The sequence below is a fragment of the Amborella trichopoda genome, chromosome 4 (genome assembly GCF_054954075.1).
Source record: "Amborella trichopoda isolate Santa Cruz 75 chromosome 4, AtrichopodaSantaCruz75HAP2 v2.0, whole genome shotgun sequence".
Taxonomy (NCBI): Eukaryota; Viridiplantae; Streptophyta; class Magnoliopsida; order Amborellales; family Amborellaceae; genus Amborella; species Amborella trichopoda.
In genome coordinates this window covers 37,178,471-37,202,352 of record NC_142339.1, presented here as the reverse complement: position 1 = coordinate 37,202,352, position 23,882 = coordinate 37,178,471, and the positions used below count along the sequence as shown (strand labels likewise).

The window sequence follows — 23,882 nt, the reverse complement described above, 5'->3', positions numbered from 1 at the left end:
TACTATACAAAAATAGAATGACTGAAACACCACTGATTTTCAAAATCCTTGGGCAAATGTCCTCTACTGAGGGGAAGAAAAAAAAAAAAATCCGTTTCCGTCCCCCTCTCTATCTCTAGGACGGTTGATTTTCGAAATTCATGGTCAAAACACTCTCTCACACATCAATGAACCCAAGAAGTGTGTCAAGTTGGTAACTGGTCCCAAATAATTCCATGAAAGCTGCAAGTTGGCCCATGATTCTTTTCAAACACCAACAATATATATATTATATAACACCTGTAAAGTATATCTGATAACCACTGTTCAACATACCAACAGAAGAACCAAAACCTGCAAACACAAATTACAATAGAACAAACTACACAAGCATCATAAACACTCAAAGACCGTCCAAACAAAGGCCTCTTTCAATGGAAAGTATACATATATATTTATTGAAATGATCTCAAATATCTCCATGGCCAATTAGGGTGAGAAGCAAGTTCTTATAATCTCCTGAAGTGTCACTGGCAATGGCACGATCGAGAGGGGTGCTATTCCTCTTGTGGTATTCCACTTTGATGTCTTTCATGTCCACGTCGGCACGAGTCACAACCACTCTTGTGAGGGCTACCTCATCCGTGCCTAATTTGACGATCGCCAGACGAAGTGTCTTCTCAAAATAGTTCTGAGGCTTTGTGATGCATTTGACAACAGCTCTTACTGCAGATTGGAACTTCTCCTCAGGGTCACCCTTCAGGTCCTGTGACATCCAAAAATTTCAAGACCTTGTATGTATTGATTATCTCTCTCTCTCTCTCTCAGTATGTATTGATTATCTCTCTCTCTCAGCATAACAAATGTTGGCCAAGGTAGTTTCCTCCGCTCCATATGAGACTTATGGGCCATGATTTCCACATATTATTCAAAAAATTATATTCCATCAATAGCAATGTTAACTGCAAAGGAATGTTATTCCCATCCCAATTCTCTCTCTGCAACAACCATACTTGCACCTCACCTATTTCCACAACTGCCTTAAATTATTTTCTTGTACCTACAGATTATTAGAACAAGAAGCTCCAAAACACTTTTTCAAAAAATGAAGAAATGATACACAGCTGCACCTTAACAGAAAGAAAACCACATCCTATCTTGAAATAACAAGTTTTACTTAATAACCTTTATTTTCAATTAAAATAAAGATGTATGCTTCGTAAATAAAAAATACCCAAAGTTTATTGTGCATTTTGTGGTTAGAAATTTCCCTATGCATTTGTTGATCTTTACTTCCAACCAGTGCACCCTACGTTTCTTGCTGTGTTCTCTAGTTGGTTCTTTTTAGTCAGGGTAAACTTGGATTCGAACCCCAATATCGTTTGTGTTAAGGCTGTTGCACCCTAACACAACCTCTAAGAGTTACACTTCAGTTAAGCATTCTTTAACGTTTATTTTCATAGAATATTTCATGTAGTGCACATGGCATGAACTAGTAAACGTTTGAAAGATCAAAAGATAAACCAAGTTTGTCAGGCTAAAGTATTTATCACCAAAGCTACATAGACTAAGACTTATGCTATAGTACAATAATTATTTACACATAAAAAGTAAATGATTTCCTTGTGGGTTTCCTTACATTATTGATCTGCATCCCAAATTCATCCTTGTAGTTATTAAGTGTAGCATTCAGCTGTGCTTTGCTCCTTGTTGAGAGGATCCTGATGAGTTCTTCATGATTGAAAGCCTTGTCATTGATCACATCTTTCATTGTCTTAGCCTCCAATTTTGCCATATGCATGTTTACCTCTGGTCCGTCATAGCGATATGAGCTCACAAGAGGTACCAAAAGCTGAGGGCAGAAAACAACTATTAGATATGAATGGGCTAAGAAGAAATAGCTCTGATTTCCTTAAAACCTTCTACTCATTAGGTTTGAGGTTCCTTATGGAAGTCGATTCAAGAATAACAACACTAAATCATGGCTACCAAAGTTATGAATGGTTCTGCTAATTTTCCAATGGCCAAAGTAGTAATAATCCCAATCTATGACATTATTTATTCCAAGATTACGCCAGGAAAAAAAAGATGCTTTCGGCCTTCCTTGGACCAACAGACCCTATAACAATCATTCAGCGACAGCTATTCTCAATAGGCAAAAATCAAGGTTTAAAATATTACTGAACCGGACTGGAATCGTCCGATTCGGATCGGGAATCATCAGTACCGGTCCCACTTTATTTTTTAATATTTTTCATTTCTTTTATCCTTTAGTTTTTTTATTTTTCTAATGGCCAGTTCACTTGACCGGATCGCTGATCCAGATTGGTTTTTTGGACAGGCTATCCGGGTCACCGCTCCGTGTGTTTAAACCTTGGGAAAAACCAACGCATGTTCAGCATGAGCAAATGTAAAATTATTAGGGAAAGTTCAGAGAATTGGAGAACTAATTTCTACTGCAAAACTAACTTTCCAAACAATTAGTTAAACTTGCATGGAAAAAACTTTCTCCTTGAAAGTAGCCCGAGAATTTCATTTTGTATGTTAATACGAATCAAACTAAAATACTATTTAAAAAAAGCAAATGAAGCAAGGTTCTCACTTGGAGTCCATGACTGACATTTGAACATCATAGAGGACAGTACAGTTGAGTGCAAGCCCCAAAGAAATAAAGCTGTAGCCATAGGTTACACTCAATGAACATAATTGGGTCGCTGAATAGGATTGTATCAGAAAAAACAAGACTAAGACAACCATAAAAAAAAATTAAAACATCCTTTGAATTGCAAAGCAGAACAAAAACAAAAATTCGTACATCCAAAGATCGACAGAAGCAAATAATGCCAATCAACATAATTTGGATCTACAAAAGGAATATATATGATTAAAAGTTGAAAACAAAAAAGAAATTCATCAACAGTAGATTTTTAATTGCAAAGAAGAACACAAAAAGAAAACTACTAATAACATAATAAATTTTGCACCCAAAGTATAGAAGAAACTTAAGGACACCCATCAACTTAATCTTGTAGCAATGGATGAGATTTACACCTTACGGAAGTCTCCAGTTGTGTGTTGGGCCACATCTTCTTCAAAAGATCGCTTGAACCGAGCATGGTAGGCACGTCTAATAAAAAAGAGCTCCTCAGAGGATCTTGCACAAGCAATTTCGATAAGCACACGATCTTCAGGATTCCACCTCCTCAAAGCTTGATTTGCCATTAATGCATCCCTTTCAGCAGGATCCAAAGTCCATAGCAGCAGTGCCCTCTACATATTTGACATATCATTTATATAGACTCATATGAACAAAGGAAATAATAACATTGTATAAATGAGACTAAGGCTTATTCCCATTCATCCATTAGAGGGAACTGACAGTGGAATTAGCTTAGAATACCAGACTATGATGCACTAGCCCATGAACAAATTGATGATCTTCATATGTGAGAACCATTTATGGTGATTTATTTGAATATTTCATGTCATTTATTATCTCTAGAATGATCAGGAGTAGCAAACAGACCTCAAAATCTCCTGAGAGTTCAGAGTCAAGCGATTTAAGGAGATCCTCTCCATAAAGCTCGAAATAAGTTTTACGGATTAGTTGTCGTTGGGTAGCAGTCCTGTGCCCCAATATGGAAATGATCAACTTCTCATTTGTTCCCCATCCTGTTTAAAGAATAGCAAAATACACATTGCCCATCATCATTTGGAAAATTAAAATATAAAAAGAAAAAAATGTTGATCAAATAATAATCATATGAGCTATTTTTGCTGATTTTAGTTTGTAGGATTTGGTTTCTAAGTATAAGAGAGAGCCTTGAAATACCCAGAAAAATGAACAGAAAAAGTCCATTAACCCCAGATCACAAATTAACATTCAAATAAGAGCCAAACAAACTAAAAAAAAAGGGCACACAGATGAATTGACTGTGAAGGATCAGATGATCAAACAATAAAAAAAGGCATCAAATGGTGAATAAAAATGAATAATTAGAACCCAACAAAACAATAAGTAAATGGAGTAAAATGAAAGTAAATCATACAAGTCCATACATTCTGGGAGAAAGCAAGGAACTGGTGAGAAAATCAGTCATTAGATAAAAAAAAGAATTCTGACAAAAAGAAAGCATAAATGAAAAAGTCAAAATCGCATCTCCAATGGAAAGGATGAAGAACTAGAAGAGCTTATAAAAGAAGTGAGAGTAATGCAAAGCAAAGGCAGAAGCAAAAAATGGAAGAGACCTGCAAATGCTACTCTGAGCTGCTCACAGTCATCGGCTGGTGAAGGTACCGATTCAGGCACGACCACGCTTGACATCCCTCTCTTTCTCTCTCTACACTACGCAAAATGCTCTCACTCTCTCTCTCTAGAACCAAATGATATTTGACACTCTCTCTCTCTCTCTCTTTAATGCAAATGGGATATGAAGCTAGGGGCAATGTGTTTTGCGTGGGGGTAGGCTGTCATTTTCATGGCGACGCCTCAGATAAGCATGCAGCAGCTGCCGCGTTTCTGAAATCTCCGTCAAGTTAATAATAGTAAGGACTTTCTATGTTTTTGTCCTTTTCAAGCCTGGAATATATCAATATAAAAACCACCACATACTCTTTCGGTCAAGCTTTCTTTACTTCGACTGTATGCATTTTGAATGGATCTTTGAGGTGGCTCCAATCACACAATATCAAGTTTTTATAATTTTTCATTTTTTTTTTTTTTCTGCGCAACATTTTGACACTAAATATTGGGGTGAAAGGGCGCCACCACATGTATTTCCAAAATCAAACTCGAACGGTTAACTGGATATGGTTTTGGAAATAGTTTAATCACCTAACTGGTCAAAACAATATTGAAAAAAATACAAAAAAATCTACTAAAATATGAAAAAACATATAAAGAATGATTAAAACAAAACGCATTCAAATGAAGTTGAAAATTAATTAAAAAAATAGATTTTAACCCATTTTATATTTTTCCATGGCTATTTTTAAAATTTTCTAAAAAAGACAGAAAAGTATAAACGTGAGTATTAATGACCAAATTTTTTATTAATCTTTACCATAATGTAAAGAATATTTAAAAATGTATTTTTAAATCAAATTATTTATTTTTGAAAATTTATATACGCTTTCTTTAATCTTTTTTAAAAATACTGATTACTCACCCTAACCGCCGAAAACCGGATTCCAATCTAACCAGGCGGTTAGCGATTAGATCGGGCAATTTTACAAACAATGACGTCCACTCATCTCTTAAACTCGCACTTGTAAAAAATATTAAAAAAATATTTTCAATAAAATAAAAAGAAACATGCCCTTGAATGTTTAGGGGTATCTTAATCATTTTATTTTATCATAAATATTTTGTAATATTTTTTTAGGTGCGCCATATTGAGATGATGGCAGGTATCAAATTTCATATTCATCTAATTCGTAAAAAAATAAAAAATTAAAAATAAATAATTTTGAGTCATCATATTTAGATCAAACAATCAGTGGTTCAGATGATCTTAATTGGATAGCTGGATGGCAGAATGAAGTATATATTTTACAGATGCACCTCAAAAATCGAACAGAAAGGTTGTATTAATGTTAAAAAACCCTCTATTTGATCATCTCGACGTCGATATGTATGAATATATAAAAAAAAGGTTTTGAGTCTCAGAAATAGTGCATCTAGCAACACATTATTTAGGCCGTCAATTTTCAAGATTTTGATATAGTTATAGATCTCCATGATTTTAACTATTTTTTAAGTTTAAAATTTTATAATTAGACATGAAAATAGATTTTAAGGTAATCCTAAGAATTTTTTACAATAAAATTACATGTTATGATAAAATTTGGAGGCGCAACTTAATTAGATTGTTTAAAGTTGCAACTTTATAAAAACCGCACCCACATACATACATATATATATATATATATATATATATATATATATATATATATATATATATATATATATATATATATATATATATATATATATATATATATATATATATATATATATATATATATATATATAGAGAAAAAGTTGGGATTAGCCTACTAGCTCATATGAACTTATGGGCTCAACAGTCAAGATTAAATATGGGCGGATCTGACGATTACGACTTCATTTTATATTTTAATTTTAATTTTTTTCCTATAAATCCAAATCCATTGAAATTTTAGACGTGTATTCTTCTCATCAAGTGCCCCTAATAAAAATAATAAAAAAAATATTCTAAAAAAATAAATGATTAAAATACTCCTCAAAACTTTTTGGGGGTATTTTGGTCAATTTATTTCATGTAAAATATGTTTTTGATATTTTTCAAATATTCAACTATTTTTTATGAACACAATTATAAAATTTCAAGTGATTTGAATTTGTAGAAAAAAAATTAAAATTCAAACACTACTAGACATCCGTGATCGTGAGATCGGCCCAAATTCAAATCAGATTTAAATCTGGGTCGTTGGGCTCATATGTTCATATGAGCATGTGTAGGACCCCAAATGATCACTATTAAATTTGGCACAGATATCTAGAAAAGGTCCTACACACATAGATGTGGGAGGGTCTCATAGGATCATTATTCATATATATATATAAAGTGATTTGAATTTGTAGAAAAAAAAAATAAAAATTCAAACACTACCAGACATCCGTGTTAGTCAAATCGGCCCAGATTCAATCTAGACCGTTGGGCTTATACGATTTTATATCTCTCTCCTCTCTTTCTCTCAAGGGTTTCTCATGGTATCTCCATATTCTCAATATAGTATTTATTAGTTATCTATACATTATTGCTTATCTACAAAACCGTTTTAATATTTATTCTCTTAATTTTTCTCTCTCTGTCCCCTCTCAACGAACTCTCTCTCCTCTCTCTTATTCTCTCTCTCTCCTTCTAACGCGGTATTTCTCTTCCTCTCTCATATGGTGATCTCTCAACATGGTTTCTTTTTCTATCAACTTGGTCTAAAAGGTATGCATCTCTCTCAACGTGGTCTATATCTCTCATTGCCCAACCTTAACAATCTTATACTGCTAACTTGATTTTAAAAATGAATTACTTTTCAGTTTTAGGATAATTAAGTTGTAATGACTTATTTTTCAATTTTAGGTTTACTACAATTAACTTGGATTTTCTAACATTGTTCTTCACCATGGTTTACCTTTGATGCTTTTCTTTGCAGAGGCAAATCACATAATTTATTTCTTTTTTTTTCTTATTTCTTTCATTTTTAAAAATTTTGAATTGACCTTTTCTTAAGGACATATTTAATACTAATTAGGAATTATATTTGATAACATAAATAGAATTTATCAGTAAACAATATAATATATAATAAAAACTATTTAATAGGCAACATAATACTATATATAGAGCCATTAACAAATAGATTATTCTAATTAATATTTAATAAAAATTATATTTTACAACAGAAAAGGCTAAAATTTATTAATACCATAAGTATAAGGATTAACAAATTTTCTTTTTGAAAATCGTTATTGGCCAATGTACGTGAGTTCATATCATTTTTGTTTATAACAAGGCTAATGCTTTTGAAGTATTGCCTTAATAGCCTAATATATTGGATATAGGTATGAGGAAGACTTTGTCTTAAAATAACTATTATATTTAATATTGGTATTAGAAAGACCCTATATTAATTTCTCTCTCACTTTTATTTACATATTTTATTTATGCAATTTCAATTATTTAATCATTTTTGTTTTAATTTGTGCCAAATGGATATGTGTTTATTAAATATATTTAAAATAATGAATCAAATCTATAATTATTTGATACAATATTCAATTTCAAAGATAAATTCATTCATTTAAAATATTTTATTCTCATTGTAATCTTATTTTATCACAAATAATATATCTAAATTATTTATTTCTTTTGGGGTTATAAAGAAATCATAATTATTTGATAAAAATATTTTATGAGAATAAATTCAATAATCTTTAAGACCATATTCTATTGAAAATAATTTTCAATGATAAATATGTTTCAGATATATATATATATATATATATATATATATATATATATATATATATATATAGGAAAATTCTTCCTAACGTCTATAGGAGGAAATGAATAGTGATTTTGTCTACCCTCATCACCGTCCAAGTTTAATCACGCGGTCACGATTGTCTAGTAGTGTTTTATTTTTCATTGTTTTTCTATAAATCAGAATGACCTGAAATTTAGAGGGTATGTACATCTTACTAAGGCGCATCTAATAAAAATATATACAAAATTAGCCGTAAAAAATAAATTGACCAAATGCCCCTGAAAAGTTTCAACAGTATTTTGATCAATTTTTTCATATAAAATATATTTTTTATAATTTTCGAAGATTCCATTAACACATTCCAAATTTCAGGTCATTACGATTTGTAAAAAAAAATGAAAAATGAAATACTACAGGACAATCGTGACTGTGCGATGAACTTTAGACGGTGATGGGGCTAGGTGAAATCACTGTTCATTTTTGCCTATAGGCGTTGCATGGTGTTATATATATATATATATATATCAATGATTTCATGCAATGATTGTATGGTAATATGATGCAACAACATTCAAAAACTATGATGTGGTCCAAATTTTGAAATATATACTATTTTCATTCTAATGAACAATCACAAAAAAGAAAAATTTGAAAACACAACCTAGAAAATATTTTTTTAGCTCAATTAACAAAGGTCGTTCATTTTGGTGAGGTGCTTAGATCTAGCACTTAGAAGGATTTTTTTCATTTCCAATTTTTTTGGATGGCTTTATTATCATTAGATGAACAATATTAAAAAAGAAAAACTTGACTTTGAATTTATAGAGGCTAAGATCTTGGAATTCACTAAATGAATGGTCTATATTTGTTTTTGGAGGGGAGTGTGTGTAAAATTTTGGGTCATACAAATACCACAAACATGATTTTTTAGAAATATCGTTGCATTATACTAGGATACAAACGTTGCATGAAATCACTGCCCTATATATATATATATATATATATATATATATATATATATATATATATATATATATATATATATATATATATATATATATATATATATATATATATATATATATATATATAGAGAGAGAGAGAGAGAGAGAGAGAGAGAGAGAGAGAGAGAGAGAGAGAGAGAGAGAGAGAGAGAGAGAGAGGGCAGTGCTTTCATGCAAACATTATATAGTAATATGATGCACAACCTTACAAAACCATCTTATGGCCAAACCATCTTATGGCCATTTCTTTGATCAAAATTTTGAAATATACACTCTTTTCATTCTAATGAACAATCACATAAAAGGAAATTTTGAAAACACAACTTATAAAGTATATTTTTAGCTCAATTAACGTAGACCGTACATTTTGGTGAGATGCTTAGAACTAGGCCTTAGAAGGATTTTTTCATCTCTAATTTTTTTGGATGGCTTTATTATTATTAGATGAACAATGTTAAAAAAAAAAAAAAAATGATTTTGAGTTTATAAAGGCTAAGATTTTGAAATTCACAAAAATGAATGGTCTAGATTTGTTTATGGAGGGGACTCATTTTGACCATATCTAGGGTTCAAATTTAACTTTTTTTTTTGATTGATTATCAAGATGAAGAGAGTGTGTGTGCAAAATTTGGGGTCATACAAGTACCTCAAACATGGTTTTCTAGAAGTGTCGTTGCATTATATTATGATACAACCGTTGTATTAGATCATTGCTCATATATATATATATGGGAAAAGTTTATGTAGAGCCTAGGCTCTAAACACTCAAATTGGAGCCTACCTCAATACTTTCACTAGAAGAGGTTGTTTTGATGCCCAAATACCATCAAATTGATCATCTCGATATCAATATGCATGGACATAAAAAAAAATGAATTTCAAGTTTTGGAAATAGTGTATCTTGTAACATATTTTTAGATCGTCAATTTTCATGATTTTCAAGTTTTCATGTATCTCTCGATGTACACTATTTTTGAAGAATTAGATTTTATAACTAAAGATAAGAAAATAATTTAAGGCTATCACAAAACTTTCCAACATTGAAACCATATTTCTCGACACTATTTGAAGGTGGGGGTCTAATTTGATTGTTTAGAGCTTCTGCTCTCTCTCTCTCTCTCTCTCTCTCTCTTTATATATATATATATATATATATATATATATATATATATATATATATATATATATATATAAAAAGTCGCTGCTGCACTCCCATAAGCAACTGACTCTGATTCAATTTGGGCCATTATGTGGCCGATCTGACGTTCATAGATGTCTGATAGTGTTTGAATTTTAAAGTTTTTAATAAAAATCCAAATCACTTGAAATTTTAGGCATATGTTCTTCTCATCAATGCACACCTAATAAAAATATATAAAAAAAATTCATGGAAAAACATTGACCAAAATACCCCCCAAAACTTTTTCGGGGTATTTTGGTCAATTTATTTCATGTAATTTTTTTTTGTGATATTTTTCGTAGATTCTCCTAGTTTTTAAGAACACAAGCTTAAAATTTAAAGTGATTTGTATTTGTAAAAAATAAAATTAAAGTTCAAACACTATCAGACATCAGTGATCGTTAGAACGACCCAGATTCAATCTGGGCCGTGGGCGTTTACTGTAGCAATACGTAGCTGGACGCACAACATCTTTTCCCATATATATATATATATATATATATATATATATATATATATATATATATATATATATATATATATATATATCTGATGGCTAAGAGTTTTGGATCAGTAAATTATATAAAGAGCGCATGTACTATGCTCTGCAGGAGTATACTATACACCTACTTCTCGGGTAGAAGACTGACTTGGGAAGAATTTTTCAAATTGAAATTTTGTTAATGACAGATGATCATATTCAAAAGAAAAATGTAAATATTGGGTTTTCTAAACTTAGATATCTACTTTTGGTCAATCTTGAAGAATTAATATTTTTAGGCCCTTAGATAATGCAATTTGGTTTTTATTTATGTATTTGAATATAGCACTGGGTTGAAGATGTCACATCCCCAAATTTTGGGTTCCTAAATATACTACTAGATTGGGTTTTGACTGAGGGAGTAAATGGACATTATGCTCCCTCAGGAGCGTGAAATTATTTGGCAATTATAAATTCACCAGTAATTTGGTGTAAAGTAATGACACAATGAGACCCTCCCATACCTATGTGAGTAGGACCCCAAATGATCACCATTAAATTTTTACACAGATCTCTAGAAAAGTTATCACATGGGTGTGGGACTTGGGTGAATCGGTGTATTGATAACTTTTCTAGAGATCTGTGCCAAAATTTAATGGTGATAATTTGGGGTCCTACTCATATGGGTGTGGAAGGGTCTCATAGTATCATTATTCTTTGGTGTATCCACAAAATTTGAGATTAATCTGATTTAGAAAAGAGTATTAAAATTCAAACATTATCAGTTGATTATGACCATTTAATTGATTTAGGACAGTTTTGAGCTACGAGTGAAATACTCATTTATTGGTGTTTTTAAGCATTTTTCTATATTTTAGATATACAAATATATACTTGTGTGTGTGGGCGTAATGCCCTCCACCCGGACTTTTTTTTTTTAGGTAATTCAGTGCGAAAGACAGGCCCCTAACCGTTTTTTCAAATAGCTTAAGAGTTAGTTTTGTGAAGTTATTAGTGAGGTACTGTATGTGGGAATAAAACCACGACGTGACTAGGATATGAGGGTGCTACCACCATGATTGAGCCGGTAAGAAATGAGAAGGGTATGCTGTTAACAACATGCCTCATCGAATTTGTAACCAAGCTCCTGAGGATATCCCAAGGAATTAAGAGAGACTTACCTCTTCAAAAAGCCAATAAATAATGGAATGGCCTACAACTACTGATCGCAAAATCGAACTGGAATGGTTAACTGGACATGGGCTTGGAAGCGGCTTAATCGACCGATTCAACAGCTCTAACAGGGCAAGTCCTGGGCGGTCAAAAGGTGTTGAAAAAAAAAAAAACAAAAATTTACTAAAATATGAAAAACATATAAAGAATGATTAGAACAAAACAAATAAGTTGAAAATTAATAAAAAAAATAGATTTTAACCCATTTTATATTTTCCAATGGCTATTTTAAAATTTTCTAAAAAAGATGGAAAAATATAAAAATGAGTATTAATTATCAAAACAATTTTTAGTCTTTACCATAATGTAAAGAATATTTAAACAAATTAAATTCCTTATTTTTTAGAATTTATATATATATTTTTGAATTGGTTTTAGAAAAATACCGATTGATCACCCTAACTGCCCAAAACCGGAATAGACCACAGGCTGGTTCCGATCTAACTTAGTGGTTAGAACGGGTGATTTTGCGAACAATGGTCCAATAGAAGTGGTAATGGGTTGGATCAGGTTGGGTCAACCCAAACCCAGATTCGAGTCAACACGGCCAATTGCCACCACTAGTGTCAAGAAAGAGAAGGGAAAGATCTATATACTTCCCTTACTGTATAGAAAATATACATTTTCCTCCACCATCCACCCATCCAATTTAGATCAAGTGAGCTACTGACTGTTTGATCTAAATTTGATGACTCGTAATATTTTATTTTTAAGTTTTTCTACAAATTAAATGAATATCATATTTGGTATGTGCCATCATCTCAATGAAGCACGCCTAAAATTTTTTTAAAATACTTTCGATAAAATAAAATGGCTAAAATATCCCTGAAACATCTAGGGGGATTTTTTTAAATTTTATTGGGAATATTTTATATATATATATATATATATATATATATATATATATATATATATATATATATATATATATATATATATATATATATATATATATATATATATATATATATATATATATATATATATATATATATATATTACCGGTGCAAGTTTAAGAGAGGAGTGGATGCCCAATTTTTTTTTGTAGATAAAACTAAAAATAAAATATTGCAAAGGCTTGTTATGATTGGAGCCATCTCAACAGCCCATAATTTTATACTGTAGTGGAAGTATAGAAAGCTAGCCTGAAAGAGTATGTCGTAGTTTTTCTATGAACGCAATTAGCATTCGACCAGCCCGCATATTGTAGAAATGCGGGCTTGGCAATAAATAAATTTTTTTTAAATATAATTTGATCCTAATTTTAAGAGGAGTAATGATCATACCCTCCCACAGTTATGTGTGTAGGACCTCAAATGATCACCATTAAATTTGGTACAAATCTCTAGAAAAGTCAAGTCCTACACATATGTAATAACTTTTTTAGAGATATGTACGAAATTTAATGATGATCCTTTGGGATCCTACACATATAGGTGTGGGAGGGTCTCAGAGGACCATTATTATTTTAAGAGTATATATAATATTTAACATGTAGATCATTTTTAAAAAAATCTAAAAATAATAATTATATTAAAAAACATTTAGACCTTTAGCTTGACCACCTATTTGCATCCATCTTTAAGGGCAAGGTTTCTATGCTTACCCTATAGCATAGAAGTTCTATCCTCCCCTTATCCAACCGTCTATTTTGAATGGAGGGCTGAGATTGCAATGTCTCTATACTATTTGATTTTTAATTTTTTTCTATAAACTATTTTGACACCAAAATTTGGATGTCCATTCCTCTATTAAATTCGTACTAGCGAAAAATATAAAAAAAATATTTTCAATAAAATAAAATGATAAAAGTACCTTTAAAAGTTTCAAGAGGTATTTTGATCATTATATTTTATCAAAAAATTATTTTTAATATTTTTTATAGATGCTCTCAATGAGAAGATGATACGTACCAAATTTCATATTTATACAATTTGTATAAAAAAAACTAAAAATAAAACACTTTAAAACGTTGGATCTAAGATCAAACGATAAATATCTCTCTCGATCAAAATTAAACTGTTGGATGGTAACGGGAGGATAGAACTTCTACGCCGGAGGCGAAGCACATAAACCTTTCCCATGAAAATGGATGTTTTATACTTTGTACCGCATTTTGAAAAAATGCGCTCCAGCCCCACGAAACAATTGATCTTTTCCTATTGATATATTCGATATATGAAAAAGCGGACAAAAAGAAAAAAAATCCGTACTATCATTAACGCGGCGGCGGTTCGACAAACGCGGCACCTGTTCGCGGCAACGGGACAAACATGGTTACGGCTGAGGCTTCGCGATGAAAATGACAGCCTACCCCACGCAAAAAACATTTTCCGGGCCGGGCCAACATATGTACACATTGCCGCTTGCTTCGCAAACCATTTCCATTTCCATTTCCATTTCCATTTCCATTAAAAAGAGAGAGAGGGATACCATTATTTGAACTCGTAATAGGGTAGAGTGTAATAGGGTAGAGAGAGAGTCAGTATAATAGGGTAGAGAGCGAAAGTGCCAGATCATCTGATCCTATAAATAGAGAGCGAGAGCCTGAGGTCTTTTGGTTGTAGCGAGAGAGGGAGAGAGAGCATTTTGCGTAGTGTAGAGAGGGAAAGAGAGGGCAATGTCAAGCGTGGTAGTGCCTGAATCGGTACCTTCACCAGCCGATGACTGTGAGCAGCTCAGAGTAGCATTTGCAGGTCTCTTCCATTTTTGCATCTGCCTTTGCTTTACATTACTTGTACTTCTTTTATAAGCTCTTCTAATTCTTGATCCTTTCCATTGGAGATGTGATTTTTAGTTTTTCATTTATACTTTAATTTTGTCAGAATTCTTTTTTTTTGTTTATTATCTAATGACTGATTTTCTCACCAGTTCCTAGCAATTCTCCCAGAGTGTATAGATTTGTGTGATTTACTTTCATTTTACTCCATTACTTATTGTTTTGTTAGGTTCTAATTATTCATTTGTATTCACCATTTGATGACTTTTTTAATTGTTGCTGATAGTCTATTGTTCCTCTCCTGCTTTGATCATCTGATCCTTCACAGTCAATTCACATGTGTGCCCTTTTTTTTCAGTTTGTTTGGCTCTTATTTGAATCTTAATTTGTGATCTGGGGTTAATGGACTTTTTCATACTGTTCATTACTAGTTTTCCCCTTCGTAGTATTATTATTTGACTTATTTGACCAAATTTTTGTTCTTTTTATATTTAAATTTTCTAAATAATGATGAGCAATGTGTATTCTGCTATTCTTTAAACAGGATGGGGAACAAATGAGAAGTTGATCATTTCCATATTGGGCCACAGGACTGCTACCCAACGGCAATTAATTCGTAAAACTTATTTCGAGCTCTACGGAGAGGATCTCCTTAAATCACTTGATTCTGAAGTCTCAGGAGATTTTGAGGTCTTTTTGCTAGTCTTAATCATTCTAGAAATAAGAAATGAAATGAAATATTCAAATAAATCATCATAAATGGTTCTTACATATATAGATTACCAATTTGTTCATGGGAAAGTGCATCATAGTCTGGTATGTTAAGCTAATTCCACTGTCAGTTCCATCTAATGGATGAGAGGGAATAAGCCTTAGTCTCATTTATACAATATTATTATTTCCTTTGTTCACATGATTTTTTGTAAATGATATGTCAAATGTGTAGAGGGCACTGCTGCTATGGACATTGGATCCTGCTGAAAGGGATGCATTAATGGCAAATCAAGCTTTGAGGAGGTGGAATCCTGAAGATCGTGTGCTTATCGAAATTGCTTGTGCAAGATCTTCTGAGGAGCTCCTTTTGATTAGACGTGCCTACCATGCTCGGTTCAAGCGATCTCTTGAAGAAGATGTGGCCCAACACACAACTGGAGACTTTCGTAAGGTGTAATCTCGTTCATTGCTATCAAATTAAGTTGATTGATGTCGTTAAGATTCTTCTATACTTTGGGTGCAAAATTTATTATGTTATTATTAGTTTTCTTTTTGTGTTCTTCTTTGCAATTAAAAATTTTCTGTTGATGAATTTCTTTTTTGTTTTCAACTTCTAATTATATAAATTCTTTTTGTAGTTCCACGTTATGTTGATTGGCATTATTTGCTTCTGTTGATCTTTGGATGTATGAATTTTTGTTTTTGTTCTGCTTTGGATGTTTTAATTTTTGTTATGGTTGTCTTAACTTTTTTCTTTTATGATAGTAATGATACATTCATATTCAGCAAACAAATTATGTTCATTGAGTTTATGTGCATTGTCATTGTTCAAGGCTTGTTACCTATGGCTACAGCTTTATTTCTTTGGGGCTCGCACTCAACTGTAATGTCCTCTATGATGTTCAAATGTCAGTCATGGGCTCCAACTGGGGACCTTGTTTCATTTGTTTTTCTTTTTGAAATGGTATTTTAGTTTGATACTTATTAATATACGAAATAAAAGTCTCGGGCTACTTTCAAGGAGAAAGTTTTTCTTCCATGCAAGTTTAACAAGTTTTGATAGTTAGTTTTGCACTAGGAGTTAGTTCTCTAAGTTTATGAGCTTCCCCAAGTTTATGAACTTCCCAATTTATTTTGTATTTGCTGATGCTGAAACATGCTTCTGTTTTGCCCATTCAGAATAGGTGTGGCTGAATGATTTTTAATGTGCTCTGTTTGTCCAAGGCAGGTTGGGATTTTTTTTTGCTTGCCTATTTTTGGAATATATCAATGTCATAGAGTGCGATTATTACCAATTTGGCCGTTGCAAAATTAGCAGAACCATTGATAACTTTTGTAACCATGCTTAGAAGTGTTATTGTTGAATGGACTTCCATAAGGAACCTCAAACCTAATGGGTAGAAGGTTTTAAGGAAATCAGAATTATTTCTTCTTAGTCTATTCATATCTAATAGTTCTATTCTTTTCTCAGCTGTTGGTACCTCTTGTGAGCTCATATCGCTATGATGGACAAGAGGTAAACGGGCATTTGGCAAAATTGGAGGCTAAGACACTAAAAGATGTGATCAAAGACAAGGCTTTCAATCATGAAGAACTTGTCAGGATCCTCTCAACAAGGAGCAAAGCACAGCTGAATGCTACACTTAATAACTACAAGGATGGATCTGGGATGCAGATCAATAAGGTAAGGAAACCCACAAGGAAATCATTTACTTTTATAGCATAAGGATTTAGTATGTAACTTTGGTGATAATACTTTAGCTTGACAAACTTGGGTTATCTTTTGATCTTCTAACCATTTACTACTTCATGCCATGTGCACTACATGAAACAATTCTATGAAAATAAATGTTTAAAGAAAGCTTAACTAAAATGTAACTCTTAGAGGCTGCGGTTAGGTAGCAACAGCTTTAGCACAACGATATTGGAGTTTGGATTCAAGTTTATCCTGACTAAAAAGAACAAACTAGAGAACACAAAAAGAAACGTAGGGTACATTTGTTGGAAGTAAAGATCAACAAATGCCAAGGGAAATTTCTAACCACAAAATGCACAATAAACTTTGCGTATTTTTTCTTTATGAAGCATACATGTTGATTTTAATTGAAAGTCATCATCATCATCGAAGCCTTATCCCAATGAATTGGGGCCGGCTGCATGAAATCCTGTTCTTCCGTTTTTCTCTATCAAAGGTCAGTAAGATCAATAACATAGGCTTAGGATTCATGATAAGATGTGGCAGATTTTTATGCTGGCTGTTTACCTAACGTAACCCACCTCCTTTACTCGGGCTTGGGATGGGTTAAGGGAAAGTTTAAAGTCCTCACCCTTCTTAGACCATTTATTTTAATTGTAAGTAAATGTTATCAAGTAAAACTTGTTCTTTCAAGATAGGATGGGGTTTTTCTTTCTGTCTGTAAAGATGCAGTTGTGTATCCATTTCTTTGTTTTTTGAGAAAGTGTTTCAGAGCTTCTCATTCTAGTAATCTGTAGGTACAAGAAAATTTAAGGCAGTTGTGGAAATAGGTGAGGTGCAAGTATGGTTGTTGCAGAGAGAGAATTGGGATGGGAATGACATTCCTTTACAGTTGACACTGCTAGTGTTGGAATATATTTTTTTGAGCAAGTGTTAAGGTAATGGAATATAATTTTTTGCATAACATGCGGAAATCATGGCCCATAAGTCTCATATGGAGGAAAGGAAACTACCTTGCCGAACATTTGTTATGCAGAGAGAGAGAGAGAGAGAGAGAGTTGTTAAGCAATACATACAAGGTCTTGAAATTTTTGGATGTCACAGGACCTGAAGGGTGACGCTGAGGATAAGTTCCAATCTGCAGTAAGAGCTGTTGTCAAATGCATCACAAAGCCTCAGAGCTATTTTGAGAAGACACTTCGTCTGGCGATCGTCAAATTAGGCACAGATGAGGTAGCCCTCACAAGAGTGGTTGTGACTCGTGCCGACGTGGACATGAAAGACATCAAAGCGGAATACCACAAGAGGAATAGCACCCCTCTCGATCGTGCCATTGCCAGTGACACTTCAGGAGATTATAAGAACTTGCTTCTCACCCTAATTGGCCATGGAGATATTTGAGATCATTTCAATAAATATATATGTATACTTTCCATTGAAAGAGGCCTTTGTTTGGACAATGTGGTATTGAGTGTTCAGTTACTATATGATAATTATAGCTGAAGTGTCTTTGAGTGTTTGTGATGCTTTTGCAGTTGCTCTATTGTAATTTGTGTGTTTGCAGGTTTTGGTTCACATGTTGTTATGTTCAACCAGTGGTTATCAGAGATATTTTACGGATGTTATATAATAAATAGTGTTGGTGGTTGAAAAGAATCATGGGCCAACTTTCAGCTTTCATGGAATCATTTGGTACCAGTTACCAACTTGATACACATCTTGGCTTCATTGCAGAGATTTGTAAGGATATTTCAATTCTTATATTATTTCAAATTACTTGTATGCATATTTTTATGGGAAAGTATACAATGAAACTATTTAGCTCACAACTAATCTTGATCATAAGATGTAAAATTGGATGGCTAGTTTGTTCCATTGACTAAATCTAAAAGTTCAAAAGATTTTTATTCAAACTTTATGATGCGTTTAAGTTATCAAATTTCATATTGGATAGTTCTAGGGAATTGTGACCTCCTTGTATGAAAAGTAAATGGCTTACAATTTTGTTTTTTATAAATGCTTGAGGGTAAAAAATATGGAAGCCGAATATGTAAACAAAAATAAAATAAAATTGAAAAATTTAAACTTGCTCTGAACTTTTATCTTTTTTTAAAATGTGATGCATCAAATATTCTAGACCTATCATGGATGAGCTATGATTTCTACATCTCATTCATTTAACAAACTCTACCATATCATTAACGAAAACTTCAACAAATAGTTGAAATTGGCTAATTTTCAGATTTCCTAATTTATAAAATTTTAGTTTAAAGGAAGCATAGTTTTCCAAAATCCCTATAATTCTTGATTAGTTAACCAAGTATAATATTTTTCTTGCTCAATTTTCTGCCTATTTGATTTCAAAATTAGAAATCTCAAATTCTACTCTATGCTGCATTTGCTAAACGGATTAAACTCTCTTTCTGGACGTTGTTGCTATCCAATGTTTCATGACATAGCCAATTCCACTTGGATATGGCCTAGTAGCTCGGCCTTGGTCTGGTGCCAAGTTTGAGTTGGAGGGAGTTCTAGTTCATCTGGCTCCACTCTTGAAAGGGGGTAAAAACAGAAAAGAAAAAATTAAAAATAGGAAACGCCATTATATCGGTTAGAAGGAAGTTTTTAGATAATTTTCCTAGTTTTTAAAATGATTTGAAAATCCCCATTTTCTCTTTTTTAATTATTTTTCCAAATATTCAAGGTTTAAATAAAAAATTCCAATAATCTATTTCTTATAGATTTTTTTTTTTTATATCATATTTTCAAGTCTCCTAATAATTCTCTAAACTCTCTTATCTTTTCTTTATTTTAAACAATTTTTTGAAATAAATTTGTTTTTGACCTTTTTAGATTTTTAGCCTGTACATGACTCAGACCTTGATAAAATCTTTGTGAAGAGCTAATATGCCGTTTATAAATAACAACGAAGGCCATTTTTAATTTGTGTTATTTTCAAATATGCCCTTCATTGTACCGATTTAAGAAAGTAGAGCAAAAGGTTGCATAATAAAATTCAATTGCGCCTTTCACATTATTTTTGTGTGGTCTCCCTACAAAATATATTTCAAAGATGTACTTTCGATCTAAAATTTTAAGGTTCGATAACCTCAACAGTGACAATGATATAAATTTGAAATTTTTTTTTAAAAAATATAAATATTTTTTGAATTCCTTTCTTCACAGTCCATTTTAACTTCTAGGGGATGTTACTCCTTTGACGTTCATCTTAGAGATAGACATTAACTAGACAAGGGACTGAAAGGTAATAGGTAAGTCGGCTGACTCACCAAAACCGCATCCCCTTTCGAAAGCTGAACAACTAGGGCCAAAAATGTCACTTTGCTTAGGCAGCTTAAATTGTACAAACAGACCAGGTTGCCCCTAACAGTTCAGTATTACGAGGACCAAGTTGCACTTTTACAGGAAGAAGCTACGCTATGTGCTTCTATTAATTGTCTTCAAACCACTTAATTTCAGAAGAATGATTGGATCGACGAGCCATTTTGTGAATAAATGGAATATCTGTTCTAATGAAATAAGGTAAAATTACTAAAACACCCTATATTGTTTAGCTTCTCGATGTTGAACAAAAGTAATTAGGAAATTTTTTAAAATTATTTTGAGGAAGTATCTGATTGATATACTGAACTTTTAGAACATACCCTTTAAGTGAAAGTTGTAGTCTTTTGACCGTTTTTATGATATTACAAGCAGGGTCAACTCCTATTTTGATTTTTCCCCTTTATAATTTTTGCAAAGAATGGCAAGCTGCGTGTGGGCTAAGGTCGCGGCCTGCACAGGGTCAACTCTTAACTTTCACCTCTTCTATTTCTAATCCTTGGATGTGAGACTAATTTTCGACTCAGCACAGAGGGAGAGGGGTGGTAATTCCATCATGTTTGGTTTTTCCATCATGTTTGTTGATAGCCTAGAAGCTGCTCTCTTGAACCCTGAAATAAATCAACAAATAAGTAGGGTGCCCCACCACCTGTCTTAAGTAGGACCTCATAACCGACCGACAATAGGTGTTGGAGCTCCAAAGTTCACTAGTGCGAGTGCAGCCAGCATGCAGAGCACCGCATAATGATGAAACGTTCCTCTCTTCGCAAATGTGCATGTCCTTCACTAGGCCTTCTCTCGAAAGGGCAGCTTCTCATCCATCGTTTTTTGAGGTTATTTTATGTACATATCGTGGATGAAGCTATGTCGAAGGTTTACCCTTCCTCACAGGTTACCTCTTCCATGTGGGAACACATTTTCCTTGCACCGGGCACGTGCACACACCAACTTCAACCAAGGAATTACCCTTAAATCCTCATAAGAATTAGACAAATTGGCAAAACTCAGTAGTCAAGAGCATTGTAACTCAAAGACAACTCTTTCAAGCTTCAAACCGCCTAGGCCCGATGAGTCAAAACAGGTAGGCAAACGAACCATCTGTCTCCTTTTGGGGCTTGAGGCCCTACTGAAGCCAATAACACAGTATATGGGCATGGGTTACATACATGTTAAGGCCTCAAGAAGCCAGATAAATTCAATAGGTTTGTAGTCAACTATGCCTTTACATTCTCCAAATACTTTTCAATCATGGACTATATATGGGAATGTGATTTCTGAGAAGATTAGCCTTTACCTAATAGGCTAGGCTAGCCTTCTTACTAATAGTATTCCTTTAATCTCCCATTGATTGAGGTCATTGTATCTTCTCTATTTTTATTACATAGGAGAAAAGCACTGCAAGAATAGACCCTTTTGGTAATATAGGGACCATCCAATTTTGGTTGGAATTTGCTTCTTGGTGCACCAACACAGTCAAGACTTGACCTCTTTATTGAAGGCCCAACTCATTCAAGTCTGATATGCCTCGAGATTTTCTTTTGCTTAGACTTGCTTCTCTTCTAAAGTATCATGCTCTACCAAGTAATTTCGAGCACATCCGATGTGCAACTCTGAGAGATAGTAGGGCTACTTCTCCACAGTATATGAGGGGAGTCTTGAGCTTCTCACGCCTATCCTTTTAACTCTTTCTTTTATTATTTTCTTGAAGATTTTTTGCACCGTCTTATTAAAGGCCTCAGCCTGACCATTCACCCTTTGATTGTACATAGATTTGTACTTCCAATCAAAAGCAAAATTTGGTGACCATATGATTATTAAATGGGGAAACATTATCACTATGATAATTTCGAGTGTCTGATAAAATCGGTGATAATTCTTCTAGTCACTTGGTTTAGAGGGATCATTTCCACCAATTTGGAGAAATGCTAAGTGGCAACCAGAATATAGAGATGGTCACCAATTGATACCGGGTTGATCCAAACACATCCATCACCCACTAAGAGAGGCCACGAAATACAGCTGTAGGATGCAATGGTTCAAGTGCTGGTGTTGAAAGCCTCTTGTATCTGACCAACACAATACCTTTTAGCATGCGTCAAGGAATCCCCTACCATAGTTGGTCAATAATAATCCAGGCACCTCTGTCTGTGATATAATTTAGGGCCGGATTGGTGCATCACTAGCATGTGCTTCCTCCAAGGCCAATTGTGATTCTTCCATATAAAGGCAGCGTAACAGATTCCCATCATAGGGCGTCTTATAAAGGATGATGTTGATTCATATGAATCTGGTGCCCTTGCCCTTGCCCTCTGAACATAGGGCGTCTTATAAAGGATGATGTTGATTCATATGAATCTGGTGCCCTTGCCCTTGCCCTCTGAACATAGGGCGTCTTATAAAGGATGATGTTGATTCATATGAATCTGGTGCCCTTGCCCTTGCCCTGCCTCCAGAGGGCATGTTTTCCTTTTGCTCAAGTAGAAGTATCCCGAATGTAATCGAGGAGCCGATCTTCCCCAATTATCTTAGTGCATGTGACTACATTTGCTTGGGCCCTCCAAGCAAGTCTCAAGGCCCTAAGTTTTTTATGTTGGGTAATCTATGTCCAACTCTACTATCTACAATAGGAGGCAGACCCCATTCCTGAACCAACATGTAGGTATGCTCCCTGTGTTGTGAGGGTAAAGCATCATTCTGGAGGCTGCGTGGTATAAAAGTCAATGTGAAGTACACATAGGAGGAACTTAGCTATATTGTGATATGGCACCAGCACTGCTTTTCGAAATTCATAGAATATATATATATATATATATATATATATATATATATATATATGAAAAATTCTTTTCAACGTCTATAAGTAAAAATGAATAGTAATTTCGTCTATCCTCATCATCATCTAAATTTCATTACACGTTCACGATTATCCGGTAGTGTTTCATTTTTTATTTATTTTTCTACAAATTGGAATGATCCGAAATTTGGAGGATATATACATCTTACTGAGGTGCATCTAATAAAACTATAAAAAAAAATTATCCGTAAAACTAAATTGACCAAAATACCCCCAAAACTTTCAGTTTTTTCCATGTAAAATATTTGTTTTATAATTTTCAAAGATTCCCCTATTTTTGATGTATACATGCTCAAAATTTAAGGTCATTTTAATTTGTAAAAAAATAATGAAAAATGAAACACTACCAGACAATCGTGACCGCACAATGAATTTTAGACGATGATGGGAGTAGGCGAAATCATTGTTCATTTTTGCCTATAGGCATTGCGTAGAGTTTTTCGAAGATACTATTGTTAGCCCAAGGGCTAACAGAAAAATATGAGCCCGACAGCCCAGATTGAATCTTGGCCGATCTAACAGTCACGACTTCATTTTGTGTTTGAATTTTAATTTTTTTCTACAAATCAAACTCACTTAAAATTTTAGGACATTGTTCTTCTCATCAAGCCGCACCTAATAAAAATATATAAAAAATAATCCGTAAAAATAAAAT

The 23,882-nt window shown here is 33.1% G+C and overlaps 2 protein-coding genes across 2 annotated transcripts; one reads left to right on the top strand and one right to left on the bottom strand.

The window, feature by feature from the left end:
• Nucleotides 1–243: 243 nt before the first annotated feature.
• Nucleotides 244–4,380, bottom strand: LOC18423840 (annexin Gh1). The gene is made up of 5 exons (XM_006828436.4): nt 4,228–4,380; nt 3,506–3,651; nt 3,031–3,249; nt 1,619–1,831; nt 244–745 (listed from the first exon to the last, which is right to left on the bottom strand). Exons 1-5 carry the CDS (start codon nt 4,301–4,303, stop codon nt 449–451), a joined length of 951 nt encoding a protein of 316 aa, XP_006828499.1. The 5' UTR covers nt 4,304–4,380; the 3' UTR covers nt 244–448.
• Nucleotides 4,381–14,464: 10,084 nt separating this feature from the next.
• On the top strand, nt 14,465–18,687 carry LOC18423841 (annexin Gh1). The gene is made up of 5 exons (XM_006828437.4): nt 14,465–14,601; nt 15,169–15,314; nt 15,571–15,789; nt 16,810–17,022; nt 18,139–18,687. The coding sequence occupies exons 1-5, from the start codon at nt 14,526–14,528 to the stop codon at nt 18,433–18,435; spliced, it is 951 nt and encodes a 316-aa protein (XP_006828500.1). The 5' UTR covers nt 14,465–14,525; the 3' UTR covers nt 18,436–18,687.
• The last annotated feature ends 5,195 nt before the right edge of the window (nt 18,688–23,882 follow it).

Coding starts and splice junctions, on each gene's coding strand:
- LOC18423841 (XM_006828437.4), top strand. CDS start 14,526: ATGTCAAGCGTGGTAGTGCCTGAATCGGTACCTTCACCAGCCGATGAC. Junction 14,602..15,168: donor GCTCAGAGTAGCATTTGCAG/GTCTCTTCCATT, acceptor TTCTTTAAACAG/GATGGGGAACAAATGAGAAG. Junction 15,790..16,809: donor CAACTGGAGACTTTCGTAAG/GTGTAATCTCGT, acceptor TTCTTTTCTCAG/CTGTTGGTACCTCTTGTGAG.
- LOC18423840 (XM_006828436.4), bottom strand. CDS start 4,303: ATGTCAAGCGTGGTCGTGCCTGAATCGGTACCTTCACCAGCCGATGAC. Junction 3,652..4,227: donor GCTCAGAGTAGCATTTGCAG/GTCTCTTCCATT, acceptor TTCTTTAAACAG/GATGGGGAACAAATGAGAAG. Junction 746..1,618: donor TTGGGATGCAGATCAATAAT/GTAAGGAAACCC, acceptor TGGATGTCACAG/GACCTGAAGGGTGACCCTGA.